The sequence below is a fragment of the Carassius carassius genome, chromosome 11 (genome assembly GCF_963082965.1).
Source record: "Carassius carassius chromosome 11, fCarCar2.1, whole genome shotgun sequence".
In the NCBI taxonomy this organism is placed as follows: Eukaryota; Metazoa; Chordata; class Actinopteri; order Cypriniformes; family Cyprinidae; genus Carassius; species Carassius carassius.
The window spans coordinates 27,253,094-27,278,809 of record NC_081765.1 but is presented as its reverse complement, the minus strand read 5'-3'; the positions used below and the strand labels follow the sequence as shown (position 1 = coordinate 27,278,809).

The window sequence follows — 25,716 nt, the reverse complement described above, 5'->3', positions numbered from 1 at the left end:
TGTTATGGCGTGTTACAAAGACAATTAAGCAAGAACTGCACTTTGACCATTATACCTCTGCATAGAAAGTCATAAATGCAGAGTGAAATCTTAAGATAGGAAAGAAGGACTTAAAGTTGTATTTCATGAGGCCTTTCAGCACACTATGTTATGTGCTCAGAGTAGAACCTCAGAATATCTCAGCATCTAAAAGAACAATCAGCACATGAGTCACTGGTGTTCATTACTCTCATAGGCTTCCATTTGTATACTAGGCCAAAAGTGTGTAATTACCTATAACAAAAAAGTGCTTCAAATCCAGTATAAATAAGAAGCAATCTCAGACTATTTTTGTACCAGTGTGTACTGTCAAGCTGATTTCTCCTAGGACCTCTCACAAATGTTTGATGAGATGCTGATGATTCTGACCAAAATTGTTGTATTTCATATTTCAGTGTATATTTCAGACATAAGTGATTTACCTGTAGTCTGAGCAATCTCAGTTCTGTAATTTAAAGAAAAGGGAAAAACACTGCTACACCAATAAACCAACCATGGCCTTTGTCAATACCTCAACTGTTGCCTTCTTTCAGATTCTTCCGTTTCATATTTATCACGACACTTAAAATATGACTTTTCCTTCTGTGCAAGTGTATGGGAATTTTAATGTGATTTTATTAACCACTAAGAGAAAAATGCTGTTTGTTTTGAAAATGAATAGCAAAGCTCTCCGTTAAATGTCATCATGATTTGAGATATTATTCATGTCCATACTGTAGCACAACGCGCAGATCGCTTGCCTGACTTTACTACTTGCAGTTGGGTGCTTGTTTAGATCCCCAACCTTAAGTATGAGCAATGCTTTAATGAATAAAACTGATAAGTAGATTAAATGATCTGTTGCCATGCATGCTATTAAGTCTATCAGTCAATTTACTAATTACTTCAATGAATACAATGAAAGTTTTTATTGAGATGCACTGTTGAAATGTTATGCCATATCTGCTATCAAAATCAAAAACATACATCATAAACAATAATTTTACTTTATAATTTTGCACACATATAGGTCGCACATTTTTTATGAACATCCACATAGTTACATGAGCAAAGAAGAGGAGAACCAAGTTATTTGAATTCAAGGCATCACGCTGTCTCAAAATCATTCAGATTTATTCTGTCAGGCTTGATACCCTGGAGTCTAGGCCAGTGGAACTGCTTGTGTAGTAAAACACTGTGCTTAATGGCAGTCATATTATGAATCACATGACGACACTTTAATCCCACCAAACTGAATCATGGCCAGGGTATGTGGTTAAGGTTGTCAGGGTTAATCACGGATTGCAGCAAGTGCAAAAATGAGTGTCTGCCATTCTCTTTCCACAGAGTTTACACAAATGATTACACAGCAAGGGGATTTCTGAGGGGAGTTTCTATAGTTTGAGATCTCTTTCACCCAGGGAGCTGAAACATTCTTCTATGGCCTGCTCTGAGACCCCAGAGAGGGTGGAAGGTTTCCACTTTGGACTCTGGTCTTTATCGATGAGCACTGCAAGCAGAGAGGGAAAAAAATCAGACAGTTACAGTATGCACTGACCTTTTTTTGCAGTTGCTTAGGACAAAAAATTGGTTAGGTGAGTGGAGCTGGCAAAGAATACTGCAAGAGGCACTTTCATTTGAGGTAAAACCCTATAATAACCTTAATTACCAATAACAGATATTATTAGATTATACAATTTATAACATCAACAATGTGCAGAAATGTAAGAAACTCATCATGTCAAATGTAGTTTTAACACAAATGTGACCTTTTTTTTTCAGAAAGCTGAATAAATAAGTTTTATTAGGATCTGACAATATTTCTCTATTTGAAAATCTGGAATCTGAGGGTGCAAAAAAATCTAAATACTGAGAAAATCGCCTTTGAAGTTGTCCAAATGAGTTCTTAGCAATGCTTATTTCTAATCAATAAAATAAGGTTTCATATATTTTTATGGTAGGAAATTTACTAAATATCTTCATGGAACATGATCTTTACTTAATATCTTAATGATTTTTAGCATAAAAGAAAAATAGATAATTTTGACACTTACAATGTTTTTTTGGCTATTGCTAAAAATATACCCCAGCGACTTAAGACCAGTTTTGTAGTCCAGGGTCACAAATATGAATGAACCATAAACATAATATTATAGACACATCATATGGGATATTACCAATAACATACGATGATAGAAATGTGTACGTTACATATGTATGTGTAAAATGTTAAAATGTGTAAATGTTAAATTTAGTAAATTACAAACTATTCTGGAACAGCATTATACTTCTAGATTGGCTTAATTTACAAAAATTTAAATGTCTTTAAATTTAAAAATAAATGTATTCTTCAAGTTGATTCAATTTAATTCAACATCCCATGGTTGTGGCTAATTTAATTCAAATTTCAAACCATTAAATTTTTTTTTTTATAAATTTGACCAACCCTTTAAAACCACCATTCTGATTTGATACCTTATATTTATTAGGAAATAATATGTGAATATTTGAAGAAAATATGTCTTACCTGCTCTGACTCCCTCATAAAAATCGTGACCCCTCTGCAAAGCAAGAGTAAAAACCTATGACACAAATAACAAGTATTTCCCCTAAACTAATAACTGGCATGTGAAAACTGTGCCAACACAGCTTTAAGGTGATTTGATTTGGGTAATGAAATGATAAAGCATTGCATTTAAAGGGAATTGGATTACATACCATACAGGCCTGACTGAGTCTATACTCCATCACCAACACCTCCTGCAAACTCATTCTCGCTCCTTCCTGAATCTGCTTGAAAGTTAACTTCAGTGAGGTTGGGGACATTTTGGCCAGAGTCTGTAAAATCCAATACAAAAACCTGAATTTAATAATCAAAATAAATAAATAAATAGCAATTTGAATTTATATATCAACAAAGTATCATCATGCTGTGAGAATTTGCAGTGCGTTTCTGTATTTGCAGTGCATTTCTGTATTTGGTTGTGTTGTAAGAATTTGCAGTGCGTTTCTGTATTTGCAGTACGTTTCTGTATTTGCAGCGCGTTTCTGTATTTGGCTGTGCTGTGAGAATTTGGAGTGCATTTCTATATTTGCAGCGTTTCTGTATTTGGTTGTGTTATGAGAATTTGCAGCGCGTTTCTGTATTTGGTTGTGCTGTGAGAATTTACAGCGCGTTTCTGTATTTGCAGTGCATTTCTGTATTTGGTTGTGTTGTGAGAATTTGCAGTGCATTTCTGTATTTAGTTGTGTTGTGAGAATTTGCAGTGCGTTTCTGCATTTGGTTGTGATGTGAGAATTTGCAGTGCGTTTCTGCATTTAGTTGTGTTGTGAGAATTTACAGCGCGTTTCTGTATTTGCAGTGCATTTCTGTATTTGGTTGTGTTGTGAGAATTTGCAGCGCGTTTCTGTATTTGCAGTGCATTTCTGTATTTGGTTGTGATGTGAGAATTTGCAGCGCGTTTCTGTATTTGGTTGTGCTGTGAGAATTTACAGCGCGTTTCTGTATTTGCAGTGCATTTCTGTATTTGGTTGTGTTGTGAGAATTTGCAGTGCATTTCTGTATTTAGTTGTGTTGTGAGAATTTGCAGTGCGTTTCTGCATTTGGTTGTGATGTGAGAATTTGCAGTGCGTTTCTGTATTTGCAGTGCATTTCTGTAATTGGTTGTGTTGTGAGAATTTGCAGTGCTTTTCTGTATTTGGTTGTGCTGTGAGAATTTACAGCGCGTTTCTGTATTTGCAGTGCGTTTCTGTATTTAGTTGTGTTGTGAGAATTTGCAGCATGTTTCTGTATTTGGTTGTGTTGTGAGAATTTTGCAGCGCGTTTATATATTTGCAGTTCGTTTCTGTATTTGGTTGTGTTGTGAGAATTTGCAGAATTGGACAGACTGAGCAGCTAAAGTTATGATTTTAATTTAATTTTAAATTAGTTTTAGATTTGATCAAAGACCTTGAAAGACTTATAAAACAGTGGATGGATGGATTATCGCTTACATTTTCACAAAAATTAACAGAAGCTCCAGAAATGTGTCGTTTTGGGTGAACAAGGTCATAATTTATCTCCCAATAAATAAATAAATAAATAAATACACACATACATGAAAAAGAAAAATTGTGAGCTGGGGAAAACATGAACTGGTCCACATATAACCAAAAAGTATGAACAGGGAGGTTACATAGGGGTAATGGTCAAGTGAACTGTTGACAAAAAGAGGCCCCACATAAGCAGAGGACCAGTCCATTAACAGCCTTGTGTTTGGAGAGAACATTGCATGACCTGTATGGTCATACATATTCACATTCAACTCAAACGGCCTGTTCTGTTTATATCAGGGTCACTTTGTATTAGGGCTGGACGATTAATCGAAAAATAATCAAAACCTAAATTCATAACCTCTAACCGACGTAATTTTCCCATGTCGGTTATTTCGTTTTTTTAATCCTGTTAACACTAACCCCTTAAAAGCATACTAGCGTGTGTGTAGCCACATGACTCTGCTATCCCGTCAGTGGCTTAAAAGCAAAGCGGTGTGAGCGGTGAGCCTTGCGTCTTCACTAAACTTTGTCAATTGTATTTGTTTTATGGTTTGGACATTCAAGCGATTAGATGAACGGATGTGTATTCTTGTATCGAGCTACCATTTCGCGCAGCTGCATTGTGGCACGAACCCTCATATAAACAGTAGCTATGAAGATCGCGCGCACAGAGGAACACAGAAAGTAGTTGTCAGCGCTGTCCTGTGATTTATCACTAAAGTAGCTTAGAATCTCAAAACTTATTATAGCGTGCAGCGCACATAGAGAGCAGCGGTCGGCGGTCGCGCTGCGCGTTCCCGGTTTGTGTCCGTTCTCGGACTGTTCTGTGTATTTTAACTGTAGAAAAGGTTGTTCTGAGTCGAAACTACGATACAGAAAACTAACGTTACATCAGTATATCATCATAAACACAGCCGTTTTTGTCTTACGTGAACATAAACAGAAGAGAAAGAAAACACACATGTACAGTATTTTTGCTTAAAGAGACAACAGCCTAATGAACGCGCTGCCTGTCATTAATGTTAATCAAAGAACAAAAGAAAATCATTCACTGATCTTGACTGAATATATTTAATAACTTTACTTGATTAATCTTTATTTTAATTTATAAAAAGAAAATTATGCAGTGTTTTTAAAGTTTTAATTACAGTTTCTGTAGGCTACCTGAAATTTAGTTTAGTTATATTTATTTATGATATTGCTAATTGATTTGTTTGTTCCTTTCTTATTACTGACCTATCTTATTACTTGTCTTTAACACTTTAATATTTGAAATTTATATAAATCTAGTTGTTTTTGCTATAGTATTTTTTTTTTTATCACAGGCAAAATTCCTCTTGCAGTGTTTTGTAGGCTGCTGATTTTTGCTCATGTTATTCAGCTGCAACAGAATGCTTTGTAAAAATGTTTGACATCTAAATGTTTGACTTAATTTTTTTTATATTGGATTTATCTTATTGGAATCAAAACTAGGAATCGATAAGAATCGGAATCGATAAAATTCAAACAATACCCAACCCTAGTAAGAAATGTTAAGAACATAGATAAAATAACTGCTGATAGTCAATCATATTTATAGTACAAACCTTGTCAGTGAACTATGAGAAAAAAAAAAAAAAAAAAACGAAAACAAAATAATCATTCAATAATCGTAATCAAGGCAAAAATGTTCAATTAATCAAGGTTTTCATTTTAGGCCATAATCGTCCAGCCCTACTTTGTATTATACAGTATAATGAGGAATTGCGATTATTTATATTGTAACTTTGTTTAGGTCATAAAAGGACAGAAAAAGCAAACAGGAAACAGATTTTCACTCAAAAAATTATAGTCCAGATACTGAGCAACAGCAACTGTAAATATTCACCAATAAAACAACACAATGTCAAACATCAATTTCCTATCTACAGCTCACTCTAAACAAACTGATGTGTCAAAGTAGCGCTATGGGAGGAAAAACAGAATGGCTTTGAAATACTAATGAGGTATAATATGATTCAGGGCCCATTACGCAATAGAAGAGAGTGTTTGCATGCAGCAGAGAGCACGTAGACCTTAAATGAGAAGCCATACGCGCTCATTCTGTTTATCTCACTCAACATCCCAGAAACCATCAAACGCTGTACCCAGCTGCAGGAGCAGGACATGGAAACACACTCCTTTATGAAGAACAAACCAAACCTTGCTACGACATTGCCTATTACCATGACATTTTATGAGGTTCATTAAAACATCACTTGCACTAGGGAGTACAAGTGAGTTTCGTATGGGTCTTACTCTGCAAAACAACTGAATAATTCATCCAAAGAGTAATATATAAAAAAATACTGTCATAATTTATTCACCTCATGTTGTCCCAAACCTGTATCACTTGCTCTTTTCTGTAGTACACAAAAAGGCCATTAAGGTTATATACTGGCCATTCTTTTCAATATAATGAAAGTGAACAAGGACTAGGGCTGAGGGCTGTAAAACTACGAGGTGATTAAAAAAAAAAAAAAAAAAACACCATAGAAATATTATAAAAATGATCTGTCGTAAAGCATACACTATATTTTATCTTCTAAAGTCGTAAGTAGCTTTGTGTGAGGTCAAGACTGTAATTGTTAAATCACAATAATTTTCACTCTTGGGTCATCTTTTTTGTGTGTGTTTAGTCACTCTCCCTGAACCCACCTCAGTCTGTTTGAGTGCAAAAGCAGAGCCATCTTTCTTAAGGTTCTCCATGATCTCCTCCACACTTCCAGCTGAAAAGAGCCTGAAACAAAAGAACAACAACAGTCCTACAAACACAAACATCTATAAAAACCCCGTCTTTGCAAGTTTTTCTGCATCATGCTCATGCAGTCAAGACAAATTAGTCATCAGATTTAATCCTGGGACCAGATTAGTGCAGCATCAATCGATGTTATGTAAGGCTCATATGCAATGCAGAGTCAAACAACACAAAAACAGGTAAACAAGGGGTGTATAGGCTCTTGGCAATTTGTTCCACTAAACGTTCAAGCACCCGGAAGGGAAGACGTAAACACAACATTGCACATGCTCTGGTCAAGGTGGAAACTGAGTTTTGGAGCATGTCCAATGTTTATCAGTCTGATCGTTTCAGGACTTTGATCAACAAACCCAACTTTTTTTTTCCTGCACATGGAATTATGGGCCTTTCAGAGTGCCATAAATTGCCTGGAAGTTTCCAAGTTTTACTAGACCTTGAAGGCTGGTGTCTAAAGCTTATCCATTGAAACAGACACAAACCCAGAAGTATAACTAATTGGTTTCAAAAGTGTGAAGTCTACAGATATTAGGCCAGCACTGCTCCTGCAGATGATTTTGACTCACAGTTACCACACTGTCACCATCACAGTATGCAAAAAAATGTATGGTGTCACTGCTATTCATACCTAAATATTACAGGTTAAATACAATGCTGATTTATACTGGAGCTGGGAGATAGCTAATGTACAAAAGTTTGGGGTTTGTGTTTGAAATTAAAACTTTTATTCAGCATTAATTTGATCAAAAGTAACGGGAGAAATATTTATGATGCCGCAAAAGGTTTCCATTTCAAATAAATGCAGTTCTTTTGAACTCTTTACTTATCAAAGAAACCTAAAAAAAAGTATCACTTGTGAAATAGCAAGGAAGTATCACTTGTTCACATTTAATCAATTTAATGCATTCTTGATAAATAAAGAAATAATTTTCTGTAAATGGTAGTGTGTCATGGTTTTCACAAAAATATTAAGCAGTACAACTGTTTTCACCATTGATAATGATAAGAATGTTTATTAAGCACCAAATCAGTATATTATTATGAATTCTGAAGGACAGAATGATGAAAAAAAGTGTATATCTACTAGATATTTAAATTATTTGTATCTATATAAAGTTTTTTTTTGTTTTCATTTTTCAGTAAAAAAGAATTATCAACATTTAACCTACAAATCTGATCATTAATTATTGTGGAGTGATCCAGAATCTCAAAAGAATTGCAACATAATGTTGAACCAAATAATGTAATTTTTTAATAATTTTTTTAAGCATGAAAACATTTACATTGATGCTTAATTATAAATGTTTGATCATTCTGAAAAGTTGTAGAAAATATATATATAATTTTTTTTTAAACGTAGTGCACTTAGACTTGAAGCCTATAGGGCAAGTGTAATGAATGTTTTAAAGCACATACATTCTTGTTCTTCTAAAAACTCCCCAATTTCAATAGTCAACTGACTTCAGCAAGCATCACTACACCCATACATAACCATTTCAAAAGCAGTATCAGACTGAAAATTATATTTAAATGATACTTAAAACCTAACATATAACCACAGGTTAGTTTTCCATTTCAAGGGAGAGCTTTAGTTTCATTCTATTTTGGGTTAGACACAATAAAGCAAGAAGAGAAGAGCGTTTAGGTTTACCTGTCGATGGCCTCTGTCTGTTCTTGCAGCACAAAAGGTTTCTCAGCATCCAGACTGCTCTGAGGAGACAAAACAGCAGTCTGTGTTTAAACACCAGCTGAAGCACATATACAGGGCTGTATTTCAACCCAGACAACTGCAATCCTCAACTATCTGTGTGAGGCCATGTTAGTTCCTGTCAGACACCATGGCTGTGTCTGATGCTGAAGAATAAGCATAAGAAAAACATTTCAAAAACATTAAAAAAAAAAAATCCACATTTTGACTGGTAGTGCATGTATACATACACTATAAACTAGTACACTGTTGGCTGACCATTTCAGATTCAGGCCATTTATAATTTCATCTTCTGTGTAGGCGTGCACCGTTGGTCAAACTAATTTATGACCTCCTAGTCCTTAAAAGCGGTGACATGAATCCCAGTGACATTTCATTTCACGCCTGCTCTAGAGATACACAGACATGGATATATCTATTTCAATACACTGTCACAGAATCCGTAACATGGAATCACAATTCACTGTTAGCACTCAAAGAATGAAACAAAGAATGAAAGTGTCTATATTCCTCCCTTATCTGCTCAGGTCTGGATACACCCCATCTTATCTTCAGTATCAAACAATCTACAGACTTTAAAGTGCAACACTGATGATATGGTTTTATGGTTTAGTGACAGCTGCTGTATATAAAACTCTCTTTGAGGCAGGAGCATTGCCAGACATAAATAACATCCAGTGCATTTTAGTGCAATATCATTATGCAAAGACTAACTGTAAATAATCACAGTGTTTGGATTTTTAATTAGGCTACTATTACAATCTGTTGAGAATCGAAGAGAATAAAATAAATGGAATGATCAAAACAGGTCCGGGAAGGGTTTGCGAAAGTGGTTTGTCTGGTGCATAAAAAAGTCCCTCCCTCTTGGGGACCTCTGGAAAGCTTTGTGATGTAAATACTGTACGAGTCACAATAATCCTCACTTACACTCCTGTTTGGCACACACAGCTTCACAGCATTAAACACAGACGGCCATTAATCCATACCACTAAGCCATAATGAGCAAAAGACTTTGAGCTTTTGGACAGTCTTGCTAATGTCACAGAACTGAACTTCATGTTCATTATAGCATACTGAAACAAGGGTCCATAAGTTGTTGTCACATATTTCTAAATTATATAGAAAATATTAAATCAATTAGAAATTGTAATTCACAGAGGAAAGAAAGTCATACAGCTTTGGAAAAACACATGGTGCATGGGTAAATGGTCCTTTACCTGGCATACACAACATACTAATATGCTTTTATTATCCAAATCCGTTAAAGGATTTTTAGGCTGCATTAATTAGGTAAACCGGAACCGGAAACACTTTCCATAACACCCTATGTACTTGCTACATCATTAGAAGAATGGCATCTACACTAATATTTGTCTGTTTCTCTCTTGTTCCGAGGTCACCGTGGTCACCAGATCCAGTCTGTGTCCAGATCAGAGGGTCACTGCAGTCACCCGGATCCAGTACGTATCCAGACCAGATGCTGGATCAGCACCTAGAAAGGACCTCTACTGCCCTGAAAGACAGCGGAGACCAGGACAACTAGAGCCCCAGATACAGATCCCCTGTAAAGACCTTGTCTCAGACGACCACCAGGACAAGACCACAGGAAACAGATGATTCTTCTGCACAATCTGACTTTGCTGCAGCCTGGAATTGAACTACTGGTTTCGTCTGGTCTGAGGAGAACTGGCCCCCAAACTGAGCCTGGTTTCTCCCAAGGTTTTTTTCTCCATTCTGTCACCGATGGAGTTTCGGTTCCTTGCCGCTGTCGCCTCTGGCTTGCTTAGTTGGGGACACTTCATCTACAGCGATATCGTTGATATCGTACCACTGTGTAGTGTAACAGCAGGCACTCAGGTTGTAAAAGTTTTCAAAAAGAGTCACGTCTGTTTTTGCCACATACCTGTTCCTGATAAGAATTCAGAAGTTGGGCCACATCACTGTTAGATGGAGACTTCAGATCAATAAGATCCTTCTCAAGAGACACAATCTGATGGGTGAAACAAATGGTAAAATTCTCAGCATCACAGGAAGAAAAAATCTTGTGGGTCTAGATCAGATGCTGAAGAGCAGAGAAGGATATGTGTTGTTTCCTGATGGGCAGGGGCACAGTGATACACAACATTAAACAACAGCTTAGTGCCCAAAACGTAGTGTGCAGGACAGCCTTTTAGGGATCACAAGTGAGCTTACAACACTGCATTAAAAGGTGCAGTCTCATCAGCTAAAGTTTGCATGAAAAAAAAGGTCTATTGTCAACAGTGAGAAGATATATATAACACAGCACAAAAAGAAGTTACTTAAAAAAACCAAGCAGCTTTTAGAGTCGAAAATTTTACAGAATATTTTCTGAAATCTGCATGAGGAACTTTTTTCCCTCACATGAAACTCCTAATTGTATGGCTATTTTTTCACAGGGAATTGTAAGGCTTTACCCTTTCTACTTTGGAACAATATGCATTGTGAAACACACTACAGTAACATATTGAATAGAATGCATTACACCAGGATATAAAAGGAAGAATGGCATTTAATTCTCCCATCAGGCTCCCACTTGTTGGAAAAATGCATTTCTTCCACTTTTGACTGCTAGATAAAATTTAAAGAGATTGGACTTGGAAAGAACAATTTCTAATCAATTAAATATTTTACAGGATTAGAAAATGTATATTCACTAAAGAAATCCCATGTTTTTTCATTATTATTATTATTATTATTATTTCCTCTTAAAGTTTTCCAGGCCTAAAAATCACAATTAAAAAATTCCCTTACACTTGTGGTGATAATTAATGATAACACAGGCTGACTCAATTTATAATTGTCAGGGTTGTTTACATTGCTCAAAAACAGACTGAATCAGCTCTGAACTAGTTCTGCAGTACAAACTAACACCCTGTCCTCAGAGCCCTTTTGTGGTTATTTTTATCACAAGTCACTTCTGTGTGTAGCGTGTATGCCAGATCCTGCTGGTTGTCTGTCATTGGCCAGAGGATGTGTATGCGTGTGTGTGTGTGTGTGTGTCTGTGTGTGTAGGCTTGTATGCCCCTCTCTCCAGCAGTGCCAAGCCCTGGTCCTCATTTTCACCTCTGGCACATGAACTGGGCGTAGTTTTAGGGCTCAGTTGCCCCCTGCTGCCGAAAGCTTGCTGACAAGTGTGAGAAAAGCTGACTAAGTCCTCTTCTTTCAGTAACTTCTATCATTTCAGCAACAAATGCAAGAACTTCAGCCCGAAAGCCCAGGAGGCCAGCACCAGCACAGCTCCTTTCCAGTCACCATTACCTTGAATTTGAGTTTCATCCTTTCATCTTAAAACTGTTCTACAAATGTAGTAGCTGTTTCTTAGCACTGTGTCCTAACCAGGAGCTGCATGTGAAACCACTGCACAACATGAAACAATCACAGCCAATATATCAGATATTGCTTTGTCTATGATGCAGATTCTAAATATATATTATATACAATGTTTTATATTATACAATAATATAATAAATAATAAATAATATACAAATATAGAATAAATTATAATCTGTTAAATATCATATTATATATTATTTATAAAAATATACAATATTTGATTGTACATAAGATTAATAGAAGCTTAAAATTACAATAACACTGATATTTGCAAATATTTACTCAATCTTTGACAAATGTGACAATCTTTGACAAATTTAAAAAAAAATGCGCAATATCTATTCACAAGGCCATCAATAGTCTGACAAACTGATGCTAGAGAAAGAGCCATTTATTTGGCCAATCAAATATCTATTTAACCTCAAAATGGCCAAATATTGGTCTTTCTCTAGTCTATGTGCATTACCTTGTCAGACTGCACAAAGTGAGTAGCCACCCCGACCCTCTGAATATCTCTGCCTTTGAGGCGGAACCCAGTCAGGGCGAGAAAGAGGCCCAGTTTGCCTTGAAGTCTGGGCAGGAAGTAGCCACCACCAACATCAGGGAACAGTCCTATAGAAACGAAACACACAAAACAAAAGCCATTTAGAGCATGACATGAAGCACAAATCTGGACACAAATATCCCAATCATTTTCTCCACTGAAAAACAAGACAAAACAGGTTTTATATATTAAATAATTGATTGCACTGCTTCATGGGGTGACTAGTTGATTTACTTCTAGTAAAGTCTGTAATTTAAGTCTACACTATTTTACATTGAATCAAATGTGCTGTAATTCAGAGCTGGGTGGTTTGGTTCAAGGCTTCTTTATTGAAAATGTATTATTATTATTATTCTTTTTTTGAATCCTTATTGAGAAAATTAATGCAGAAAAAATAATTATGAACTCAAGGTCAGTGAACAAATAGTTCAGTGATGTATTTCAATCCATAACGATTGGTTCTCGCCACTTTTAATAAGATTTATTCACTGTTTAAGCTACATAGGGACAGTGTACATCTGCTGCGTGTTTATGCTATGCTGTCGTCCTACAATTTAAGATTGGACAGGACCAATGAGACATGACTTTTAATGCTCTTTACCCAAGAAATAACTGTTATTTTTTAGTTAATTAATTATAATTGTCGCTCAAGTGATTTAATAAGTAATCAAAAAATGAAATATTTGAATAAACGAGAAGACCTTGATCATATGAGCTATATTTCACTGTCACACAAAGAAGGAGCATTAAAAAAAATTTATGCCAATAACCCAACAAAATTATAATCTGAAGGGGCCCCCTTCCTAAAGTATGATGGGAGCTGTATATTACCATGTAAACAGACCATTTATGATATGTAGGAAAAATAGTAAACATGATATTATAAAGCAAACTTTATAATGTTGTTTCCAAAATCAAGTAGTTGGATGTCATATTGCCATTACACTAAAGCCAAAAGATGGGATAAAAAAAGAATAATAAAATAAAATAAAAAACATGAAAATATTTACTTATATTAAGCATTAAGATGAAATAATATAATTTTCTACCCACCACTGGATTTATATTAGAGGTATTAAACTGAGAGTCAAATTATGAATTATTAAATCAAAAGTTAAATTCTTCAAATATTAACATTTTCTACAAATATTTTTACACTATTTATTTCCAGTTACCTGCAAGGGGGTCCTTGGCCCCTAATTTGTAAAACCATTGCATAAACAGTTATCAAATGCATTGTTCAGTCTGCAGGATATGGTTATGAAACGGCATAGTGTGGTGCTACAATCTTATTAACCTGATGTGCATTTTTTAGTAGCAGGGGCTGAGAAAAATAACATAATTTCCCTCACACACGCGCACACACACACGCGCACATGCACACGCACACACACAGTAAAACGGGGCAGGATTAGGTCCCCGACCTGATTCCAAGAGACAAATGTAATATCATAAATGCAGATTAAGCTTGCCTTTGTCTCATGGCCGGCATAGTTTAAAAACTCAAATAGCCCCATAAACCATCAACAGAAGGGGTTGAAGGGGCTGATACAGGTTACAGATGGGGAGAGGGGGCCATTTTCGACACACAGATGGCTGGCACATTGTCAGAGAAGGTGCCACCATGGGTGAATGCTACAGCTCAGCACAAATGGCTCAAGGCTTCTGCTACCATGCTGTTCATGGTGTTTCCCTTCTGGAATCCCACTTAGATAACAAAAAAATTAGATAAAATAAATATCAGTTCTTTAAACCACTTTAAAAACTGTACACGATTCCCAGCACCACTTCTTTCCCAGAAAAGCGTAAACACAATCAAAACATTGTTTGTTTGAGAGACCCAACATAGTAACAACAGCTCAACCAATGGTGTTATTTGGGGTGTGTTTTTTCAATCTATGGCAAATGGACAAACATGTTTAAAACCTGTTTAAAACATTTATTAATAAATCATTATTTATGAAGAATTTTTATTATGATGCCAAGTACAGGGTTATTATTGTCAGATAAAACTAAAACCATAAAAAAAAACATTTTTCGGTAATTGAAACAAAGTAACTAAAATAAGATTGTTAAAATGATTTATTTGATTATGGAAAGTGAAACTTTAATCTTTAGGGGTGGTTGGATTTATTCATGCACATTAAAATATTTATTTGCAGCTTCTTTCTTTTCAGATTCTTATTTATAGCTTTCTTTTAACAGGCTTTATATTAACTTATTGGGAGAAAACCAGTAGCTCTATGTGAACTCGAACACTGAGCACAGCCATATGGTCAAAATGGCATGATCATCATATCACCCTGCAAATATTTGACTGTGAGATTGGTAGTAGAATCGGGCTCCTCCTATCGAAGCATCGCATCATCAACTATTCAGGGTCACCCCTAGTGGAGACCATGTAAACTAGATGAGCCCCAGACACAGAAATATCATCTGAAATAAATAATACAATAAAATAGTGTAATAGGCAATTTTTTTACATCAATAGCTGAACTGAGGATCCACACAAATGATGTGCACATGATGATGTAGTACTTGTTTAACAACCTTATGTCAAGGAAAAAGAACTATAAAGAAGTACCCGGCTACAAGACAAATTAATCTGGCCACCTTAACGCAGAACAAACCATTAAGACAACTGTAAACCCAAAGAGGATTATTCATTTAGCTGGGGTTGAGAGATACAAGCTCTTAATGGAATTAGTGGGTGACGGCACAAAGACACTGTGCATTCACTCTATCAAATACACACACACACACACACACACACACACACACACACACACACACACGCACACACGCACACACGCACACACGCACACACACGTGCAAAGATGCTCAACAGATGTGTCAGACCGTGATTAGCACTACTTCCTGCCACTCTAACAGTTCCGCAGGGAGTCTTCACCCAAGGCTTGCAAGAGTGAAGGACATTGTACAACGCAGGAGGAAATGCTGTAAAACTCTCTCATTAAGAGTCCAGAATGAATTACAATAACCGAGGCAGACTTCTGCGAACATGTGTAGGAGCATGTGATAGGGACAAAGGCAAAGTATTCATCACAGACGATCTGATTTATACCGCATCAAGGCTCCAGAAATACCATTCACAGGGTGTGATTAGAACATGGAATGAAAAGAAGCATGAAAAATCTGAAGCATGTGCAATAAAAGTGATATGCAGCACACATGGATGTATTCTGGGAGGATGGTTATAAAAGATGGATGTGGAAACATTCACTTTGGACTCAAAAATGAACATTTTGTCTTCATTTTCTTAACTTCATGTCTAACTGTGTATTTTCTGGGTGAGTAAGTGATGACAGAATTAAACATTTTTAAGTTTATGACAAGCTCAGTTTCTCTAAAAACATCAGCAGTGGTATAACACTAAAACATTATAGTTCCAAAGTTTGGAAACACAAAGATTTTCTTTTTTTTTTTTAAAGAAATGTAATAATATGCAAAAATATGCATTAAATTGCTCAAATTTGAAAGGAAAAAAATATTATTTTTATTTCAAATAAAAAGTGTTCTTTTGAACTTTCTATTCATCAAAGAAGCATAGAGAAAATGTATCACTGTATTTTTGATCAAATAAATGCAGTCTTGTTGAGCATAAATTATCAAAAACATTTCAAAATCTTACAGATCCCAAACGTTTGGTAGTGTTAACGGTAGTGTAAGACATGCTTAAAAAAATTATCAAAATGATTAGACAACAAATTACCAAAGCACGTTGCATCTGTAAGAATTTTTTGCAATGACAATGGTCTGAAGGTGATTTGTAGTGCTGAAAGTGTCAAAACTTATTGTCTTCATTTCGAGAAAACATATATATACTTTGGTCTGTAACTCAATTTATGTCACTATGAACTGAGCTGTCCACCTACACCAGATGAAAGGTTAGGAAATTAAATATACATACAAGTATGCAAGAATCATCTGTTGGCTCCACGGTTGGAACAAGACCCAGCCACTTACATATCAGCGGCAGATTGATCGGATGCCGTCCGCATCGCCAGAATTCCTTCCATGAGCAAAAGGAAGATTCATGCTGTCTGTGGAGTGTTTTAGCATGCCGCTCATTAAGAGACCACAAGCATCAGACAGGTGCTTCGATCCGCACCATCTCTCTACACTGTTTCCACATAAAACTGACCTGCTGCGAAAGATGCTTTTGGGTCAGGACTTTGGGCCAGGGAATGATTTGAGAAGGAAACAGATTACACAAGTTTTTTTTCAGCTACAAAAAATGTGTGCTGTGTCATCTCACGCTGGTCTGCTTGTAATTTGGCTGGTCATGAGATGAATGATAGGACACATCTAACAGTCAAGATGCAAAGTAATATTTTTGTACAATATTTGTAGGAAAAACACAAAACTCAATGTAATTGTAAGCGGAATAGAAAAAACTAAATAGATCACTACTTCAATGAATAGTTCACCCACAGATTAAAATTTACTGAAAATGTACTCACCCTCAGGCCAAGATGAGTTTGTTTCTTCATTGCAACAGATCTGGAGAAATTTAGCATCACATTTCTTTGCTTACCAATGGATCCTCTGTAATAAATGGGTGGCGTCAAAATTGGATTTCAGGGGGGAAGTCATGGACTAGTGGTTAGAGAGTTTGACTCCTAACCCTAGGGTTGTGTGTTCGCATCTCGGGCCTTCACAGTGTGTGTGTGTGTTCACTGCTGTGTGTGTGCACTTTGGATGGGTTAAATGCAGAGCATGAATTCTGAGTATGGGTCACCATACTTGGCTGAATGTCACGTCATTCACTCACACAAACAGCTGAAAAAAAACATCACAATTATGTACAAGTAAACGTCAGTTAGGTTTATCAATCATTTAAGGTCTTGTGAAATGAAAAGCAGCATGTTTGTAAAAAGCAATATCATATTTTTTTAAGGCATCTTAAGACATTTTTAATCATAAGACATTCAACCCATTTCTTCTTGCTAAAATACGAGTCCTCTATCCATAACATTGCTTTCTTCAGTGAAAAAGTTGTTTAATCTGAATCAGTAGAGAAATATACACAGATCAAGCACTGTTTACCAGCAAAAACAAATGTCAACAGGAGATGGACTTTTTCACTGAAGTAAGCATTATTATGGATTTTGTTATGTTTTAGCCAGAAGCTAAAAAGAAGCTAAAAGAAGTTAAAACACCCTAATGATGAATTTGTTTCTTATAAACACTCAGTTTTACACTTCCAAGATGTTAATTGATTTACTGGAGTCGTGTGGATTATTGTATGTTTTTATCAGTTGTCTGAACTCTCATTCTGACGGCACCCATTCACTGCACAGGATCCACTGGTGAGCAAGCAATCTAATGTAAATGTAAATTTCTCTAAATCTGTTGCGATTTACATTTATTTCATGGTTGACCTGAGGGTGAGCAGATTTAAAGCAATTTTTGGGTGAACTATTCCTTTAAATGAATATGCCTTTTTTGGCAAATGGTATGCTTTACATTCACTTGTCACATCTATTTTTTGGATGAAGTACTATCGATTCCTGTGAAGTCAAAGCCATCTTGCATTATAAATGAAAATTTGATTATAACCCAGTTACAGTCCACAGGGCGAGAGGAATGCAGGCTGCCTCTTACCAATGCCCGTCTCTGGCATGGCAAACAGTGTCTTCTCAGTGGCCACACGAAACCGTCCATGAACTGAAAGACCCACGCCCTGCAGAGACAGAGAGAGAGAGAAAAAAATGTACAGATCAATAATTGGGTACAATGTTCACAGACCAGATGGAGAGAGCTGTAGAATGAAGGTTCAAGTCTTCACACCCATTCACTGTAAGACACTAGAGGGATATTTTAATGAAAATTCTGATTCAATCAAATCTGTATGTATGGCCCATATGACTTGTGTCTATATATAGACTACCGCTCAAAAAATTGGTGTTTGCTCTTTTTTTATTTGATAAAAAATGAAGTTAAAATATTTATATTTTGAAATATAATTACAATTTAAAATGATAGTTTTCTATTTTAATGTTTTTAAATGTAATTTATTCCTGTAATAGAAAAGCTGAATTTTCAGCATCATTACTCCAGTCTCCAGCGTCACAAGATCCTCCAGAAATCATTCTGATATGAACTGGTGCTGAAGACACATTTCTTATTATTATCAAGTTTGAAAACAGTTGTGCTGCTTAATATTTCTGTGAAAACCTTGATGTTTTAAACCCTATGGTCACTATAAACTGTCATGTTAGAGAAACGATCTATGGTCAAAAGTCAAAATTCTCCTATTGTGTGAAAATACAGAAAGTGCAGCAGAAAAAGAGTGGACAAAGTATATCATATGCACAGTGTAAGAACTTAAGCCTCTTCTATATGCACTGTAGCCATAATGAAACACCAACACCACGTTTGATGATTTAGTATGAGACCCTTAATCACGACAGCATTGCCTAAACAGCAGACGCAGGAATGGAATAACAAACAGTCACTGACGTACAGCACACTGGATTTTTATGTGCTCTGAAAATCCACAGCTTGTTCACAAACCGTGTAGGATAAGAAACAAATGGTGCACATGACACAACAACAACAACAACACAGCAACCCTAGCAGACAGCTGATACTCTTGATGCATTACAGACACAGCTGAACAGTTATCAGGTCTGTTAGCACAAACGAATGACCGATTTTTGAAATGATCAATATTGGCCAAGTATCATCCAGAAATCAATCTCAAATTGCCATCTGATGTCCAAGAAACATTTCTTCTTCTTATTTTTAATGTTGAAAACATTTGTGCTGCTTAATATTTTTGTGGAAACCATTATACATTTTCCCCCCCCAGGATTCTTTGATGAATAGAAAGTTCAAAATAACAGCATTTATTTGAAATAGAAATCTACTATTTCAGCTACAAAATACTGATATTTAATATTGCTACAAAATATAATGTTGCAATATTAAACATGTCTTTATTGTGACATTTGATCAATTTAATGCACCCTTCCTGAATTATTCATTTATTTACAAACGATTCAAAATAACGACTCCCAAATTTTTGAACGACAGTGTATATTAGCATTATATCAACCATCGACCTTGCTCTGTAGATAAATTATTCTCAAAAAATTAGAAGCAACTTCTAAAGAAAACATCCTGGACTATCAGGAAGCGCAAAATTCGAAACCTTTTTGTTATACAAAATAACAACTTGTTCATTGTTGCCACTGCAAAGCTCCACCTGATTCTGTCATAAAAAAAGATCCACAAATGAGTCTAAAACAGCATCGTCATCGTAATCACTTCAATATATTTAGCTGATGTGACTCATGAGATCACAGAGCATGACTGACATGGACTCATCTAGTTAAAGAAAATAGACATCATAAATTGCGTGATTATGAGACCAACTGGGGGCTGCGTTCTCAACGGGCTGCTCATTTAGAGACAATAATCATCTTCTCCTGGGGAGCAGCCCATGTGTCCCCTACATGAAAACTCATTAGGATGATTACGATAAGGTGAGAACAACCATCCAAACTATAACACAGTCAAAGTAGAAGCAGAAGAAAAGAATAAACTGTCTAAATAGTTTGGTAACAGGATTTTCATGTATAAACGGGAAGCACATGTTGTAGCTGGAAGCATCAAATCATTCACCTAGAAGCGGTGGAAACTTTCATCGGTTGTCCAAAACGTTTGGCTGGAATCCGACCGAAAACTTGCGGACAGCTTCTAAATTTAGGAATCAACTCCAGGATGGAAAACATTACCTATCAAAAACACAAGTCTCTCCTCTTTAGGAGACTAATATGGAACATAAATGTAGCCAAAAATGTTTAAAGACCATCTTTAATCTGGCGGTATTCTAATATGAAAGCGTTCTGGAATGTTTCATCACAGATATCCTAAAAGAAGGCAAATCGCTTTATCAGGTACTTGGCAAACCTCTGAATCTAAAATTGCCAGAGGTGGAAATATCTAAAAAGTTCCTATCAACTTAAAAGAGAAAAGTCATGCTTAAACATAGGCAGCCACAGGTTAGAATTTTTATTAACATCTAGTTCAAAAGTTCCTACACCACTGTTCAAAGGTTTGGGCATTCTTTTTGAAAAATTCAATTTTTATTCAGCAAGGATACATTACGTTGATCAGAAGTGAGAGTAAAGACATTTATGTTTTAAGGAATTTAAAAAAGATTTCTGTTTTAAATAAATGTCGTTCTTTTGAACCTTCTATTCAATATAATTATTTATTTTCCTTTCTCTCTGTAAAGAGTAAGAAATAAAGGTGACATCAGATGATTTCGAAAAAAAAAAAAAATGTATTGCAGTTTTCACAAAAACAATAAGCTGCACAATTTTTGTCCACATTGATAATAATAAATATTCAGTTGATTATCAAATCAGCATATTAGAATGATTTCTGAAGGATGGAGTAATGACTGCTGAAAATTCAGCTTTGATCACAGGAATAAATTATATTTTACAATATATTCAAATATATTTTGCATTTCAATAATATTTCAAAATATCAATGTTCTTTTATTTTTTGATCAAATAAATGCAGCCTTGGTGAGCAGAAGAGGCTCAAAAAAACATTATAAAGCAACCCCAAATTTTTTATGGTAATATTAACTTCTATGCCCAATAAGGTCAAAAACAAAAGTAGAAGACAACAGTTTATACTCGTATTCACTATAGAGAAAACAAAGTTACATTATGAAATGTGGTCTGCATATTTTCAACAGTTCACCAGTTCTTTTTATATAACAGTTGCCCTTCTCTTTCTGGTCCTCTGTATTACTTCATCTGTCCTGCGGCTCTGCTTAATTATGATTTACCATATGGTAAGCATCAAGCTGCAGAAGCACTAAAGGTTTGATTTTCATTATAGTTTTGAGATGGTCAAAATGAATTCAGCATAAGTAAAATGAAATATCTTTTGAGTGCGAGTTTATCTGGCCTACCTCTAACTGCTCTTTCAATATCTGTAACACAGAATTTATTATTATTCTTCATTTATTTATAACAGTTGCCCATGAGTGTGGCATCACATCCTGCTGCCCATATTCATTGCAAGGTCCAAAAAGTAGTTTTGCATGCTATGACTGAAAATGAACTTCGTCACAAAAGACTAAACACAGACGTGCAAGTTAATGAGGATGCAGCTTGAGTGGGGACCAAAATACCATTCTTATAGTGATCCACAAATGCTAACTATATAATCAAAGCAAAAGAGTATCTTACAAATCCTGGAAAACAGGAATAGCTGATAAGCAGTGATGGTCAGGAAGGCTTTAAAGGTGTGGCACAGCCACCCTCTGACAGGGTTGTGTGAGGGATCAAAGAGATCCTCATAGATCACACTGAGCCACCGACTGATACACTGCAGGTATGAGATATGATGTTACGCCTCTCATGAGTGATTACATACTTCTTCCATTACTAAATGTGTTCCATAAACAAAGATTAAGTTGGACCACTGGAGAAAATCATTCTGATTTATTGGATAATCTACTACCACTTATAGTGATGGGACTATTATGCCTTCCTCACATCTCTAAGTAGGGATTCTGGAAAGCTGCTTTAGAGTAAGTATGAGAGGAACTCATAGACACTTCAGGGTGTTTAAACAAGATTAGAATTGCTAAAGAAACTTTTCTTTATATTATAAAACTGGATTAGAATTGCTCAAGAAACATTTCTTTATATTATTAGTGTTGAACATTTTTTTTTTTAAATACAATTTATGAATGTTGTTGTCACTTTTGATCATTTTAACATGTCCCTGCTGAATTAAAAGTATAAATTTCTAAAAAAAAAAAAAAAAAAAACTAACAAAAAAAATACATACTGACCCCAAAAGTAGTGTAGATGCAGTTACTATAACTGAAGACAAAAAAATAAAATTTAGTATGCAAATAAATACAAGAAAGAGAGCCCATCACAAAAAAGTGTGCAAATAATGTTTATATCTGTGCTAGTTGTCAAATTTTGACTAGTGAGCATTCTGTCAACCCAATTCAGCAGGAGATTTTAAGGGTTTTTATCTAAAATGTATTAAAAACTATAAAGTTAATAACAGCTATAAATATTTAACATAATGGAGACTGCTAATAAAATAAATAAATCAACTAAAAATAACAAAAATACAACTATAGCAGAGCTGATCCTGTCTATACACAAAATACGCAATCTGTGTAGGGCCCCCGAAACACCTGGGGGCACACTTGCTCTCAAAGATGTGTTTGAATTTGGTCAGCGGTTATGGAAACATAAATGATCATTTCTTTTAATGTGGTGCGCTGTTGCCCTTTCTACGTGAAAATCCGTCAAATCATGTAATGTGAATGCCGTACAGTCTTTCTCGAGACAAAAAAGAGAGACACTTTTTCTCAAGCACTTTCCGTGAGTGCAATTCGAGACGAAGTGAAACACTTCATTAACTTGTTCATACAATAATACATTTCCGAAGAAGAAACAAACTCATCTAACTTGGATGGTCTGAGGGTGAAAAGTTTTCTTTTTGGGTGAACTACTCCTTTAAGCATTACAAGTTTATTAGTTTATTAGAAACTGATTAAACATTTTGAGTATAAAACCTTTGAATACAGATACTTTGTGATGCATCTCTAATTATTAACTGAATTGACTTTTGGGTCTACATGTAATGTACAAAATGAATGTAAATATAAAGTGTTACTCAAACACAAATCCATAGCCTACCAATGGGAGGACACTTCAGAACTGATTCATAAAAAACCCAAAGATTGTATGCAAGATCAGCTCACTGCTGACACCTACTGGATAAAATACACATTGCAGAACAGAAATAAAGAGGATTAAGAGGGGTTTATGACTCTAAGTGCGTCGACTGGCTTGCAGCTCATACAGTCAAACATGACTGCACAATATTGAATATTGCATAAAGAATACATATAATAATAGCTCATGGGTCCTTATGTCCAAGTACTTTCATGCATATGTTTACAAATGAGAACACCTAGATTTTGCATCATGCATGAAGCCAGTAGAAATGTGAGTCCTTATGTTTTTGGACAAATTAATAGTGACACAGTGAAAAGGACGGTACAGTTATATATATATATATATATATATATATATATATATATATATATATATTTTTTTTTTTTTTATATATATTATATATATATTGTTTCATATAAAGCAGGACGCTTTGTCCTTCATTTATTTTTATATTTTGTAAACACAAGACAAGCTGGTCCACATTGCCTCTGGTTCTTTATTCTGCTAAATTAGAACAGACAGCACCATCTGCTGGTGAACTTGTGCAGCAAGACGACCGTTTCAGATAAATACTTACTCCCCCCATTGTAATTCCATCGATTAGAGCCACATATGGTTTCTGATATGTACCTACAAAGAGTTAAAATCAATCAATCAATCCGTTCATCAAACCTCAAAAACAGCAACAGAAATGTGAAAACATACCAATAGTGTTGTTAAGAATATATTCCTCACGGAAGAAGTCTTGAGCAAGAGAATCGCCTGCTTTACCAGCTTCTGTGACAGCTGGGAGAATATCTGAATGTCAGATCTGTATTATCTATGCATATATCAATTTAAGAGTGAATGAAAAACCAAACTGCATGATTATCTTAAATAATTACCTCTGATATCCCCACCAGCACAGAAAGCCTTCTCCCCTGCTCCTTTAATGATCACTAGATCCGTTTCTGAGTCTTTGTCCCATTTCTACAAAAACACGATGATTGAAGTAGGTTAACAATACAGATTTATTATATGAAGGTGGATTGGGTGATCAAAAATACTATAGGGCTATTATTGATGTTGGGAGAAAGGCTTCCAGTCTCCCCTAACCTTGAGCTGAGGGTAGATGTGTCTGATCATGGTGAGATTCAGGGCATTGAGAGCTTTGGGTCTGTTTAGTGTAATGACACCAGCGTTTCCAACTTTCTCAAACAGGACTTCAGACCCAGCTTTAGTGGACATCTGAGACACAGTAATAAAACAATATTCAATGGGAGAAACATGTAGAATTAATACGACATTACTAAAATAAAATGTGTACATCACAAGGTGATTAAATAATTTTTTTATTTTATTTTTTTAAATAAATGCACATTTAAACATTAGACATCAGATGAAAAAAGGCCAAATTATTCCAAGCATTATATATAAGATACCAGACCAAAAGATTTTTAGGGTCATAAAAAAACTATTGAAAAGGATTATACACTCTTGACTGGCTGAATTATTATTATTATTTTTTTTTTTTTGCATGAATACTGATGTCTGCTTAGGGCTCAAACTTACCATGTGTCCTTGTATTCTCTGCAATCTGCAGGCTGATCGTAATCTGTATTAGATAAAAAAAAAATCAACCGTGGTGTTATTGTTTTTATGTTATTGTTAAATGTATTGTTGGGTCATGGCATTAAACTTATTCAATTAAAGGCAACAGGAAATTTTGAAAATGAAACATCAAATACAATGCATGTATATATAAATTATATATATATCATTTTTTATTTATGTTCATGCCTTTCATTATTAGACAAGAACACAATGCACAACATTTTCTATATGATGCATTAGGTGTAGATTGCTTCTATGTGTTTTTTAAACCTTTTAAAGTATGTTTTGCTGGGTTCAGTTTAATCAAATATTTAAACGACACCTTCCATACTTTATTAGCTATTGTATATATAAATAAGACAACGTCCAAACTTGCTCTCATTCATTCTTTTTGGAAAAGAGACCTATATTGCAGTGTCTGCAGATCTCCTACACACCAAACAGCAAGCAAATAATTCTTGAATTCTGGAGTCTATATGCAGAACGGATGTCTGATGACATCACACCTGTGGCACTTGAGGAAGACTCACCTGTGCGCAGATGTCAAAATTATTAATGACATGGCTAAGATTCAGCTGATGTTCTGGATTACTGTAAGGTTTCTCCCTCTGTCTGTCGCCCCTGCTGGCCCTGCTTGATGATGTCATAATGCTGCGACACCAGCGAGGAAATCTCGCGATGTGTCACAACAGCCGACACCTGCCCACTGAACGGTTTCATTCATAGACAGGGTTTCATTCGCGCTTTGCCAATGAAGATTATGCTTTTTTTCATTCCTTATGTGAGCGGAGGCTAATGCCACCTAAGGGGTAAACGTATTTTATACACGCTCCCAACCACAGGGTTTCCAAACAAATGGAAAGGACAAGCAGAGATGTGTACAATCTTTATTTGATGTTCAGAGATAAGAGAATATATATTATAAAAA

General features: G+C 35.4%; 1 protein-coding gene across 3 annotated transcripts; it reads right to left on the bottom strand.

Annotated features, from left to right (window-relative positions):
* Nucleotides 1-928: 928 nt before the first annotated feature.
* On the bottom strand, nt 929-25,474 carry LOC132153117 (3-hydroxyisobutyryl-CoA hydrolase, mitochondrial). Of its 3 annotated transcripts, XM_059562371.1 has the most exons (14): nt 25,319-25,473; nt 24,747-24,789; nt 24,291-24,422; nt 24,080-24,164; nt 23,901-23,981; nt 23,773-23,825; nt 18,061-18,139; nt 12,355-12,500; nt 10,438-10,524; nt 8,478-8,536; nt 6,730-6,811; nt 2,737-2,856; nt 2,546-2,579; nt 929-1,528 (listed from the first exon to the last, which is right to left on the bottom strand). In XM_059562371.1, exons 1-14 carry the CDS (start codon nt 25,348-25,350, stop codon nt 1,413-1,415), a joined length of 1,149 nt encoding a protein of 382 aa, XP_059418354.1. In that variant the 5' UTR covers nt 25,351-25,473; the 3' UTR covers nt 929-1,412. The 3 variants fall into 3 exon arrangements, with proteins under 3 accessions (XP_059418354.1, XP_059418353.1, XP_059418355.1); XM_059562370.1 differs by lacking the exon at nt 24,747-24,789; XM_059562372.1 differs by lacking the exons at nt 2,546-2,579; nt 24,747-24,789 and having other exon boundaries at nt 25,319-25,474.
* Between the last annotated feature and the right edge of the window lie 242 nt (nt 25,475-25,716).

What these genes read in the sequence shown, in the direction of transcription:
- LOC132153117 (XM_059562370.1), bottom strand. Translation starts at nt 25,435, where the DNA reads ATGACATCATCAAGCAGGGCCAGCAGGGGCGACAGACAGAGGGAGAAA. An exon ending in ATGGAATTACAATGGGGGGA is followed by an intron (nt 18,140 to 23,772) that starts GTAAGTATTTAT and finishes CTGTCTCTGCAG; the next exon opens with GGCGTGGGTCTTTCAGTTCA. An exon ending in ACTTTGTGCAGTCTGACAAG is followed by an intron (nt 10,525 to 12,354) that starts GTAATGCACATA and finishes TTCACCCATCAG; the next exon opens with ATTGTGTCTCTTGAGAAGGA.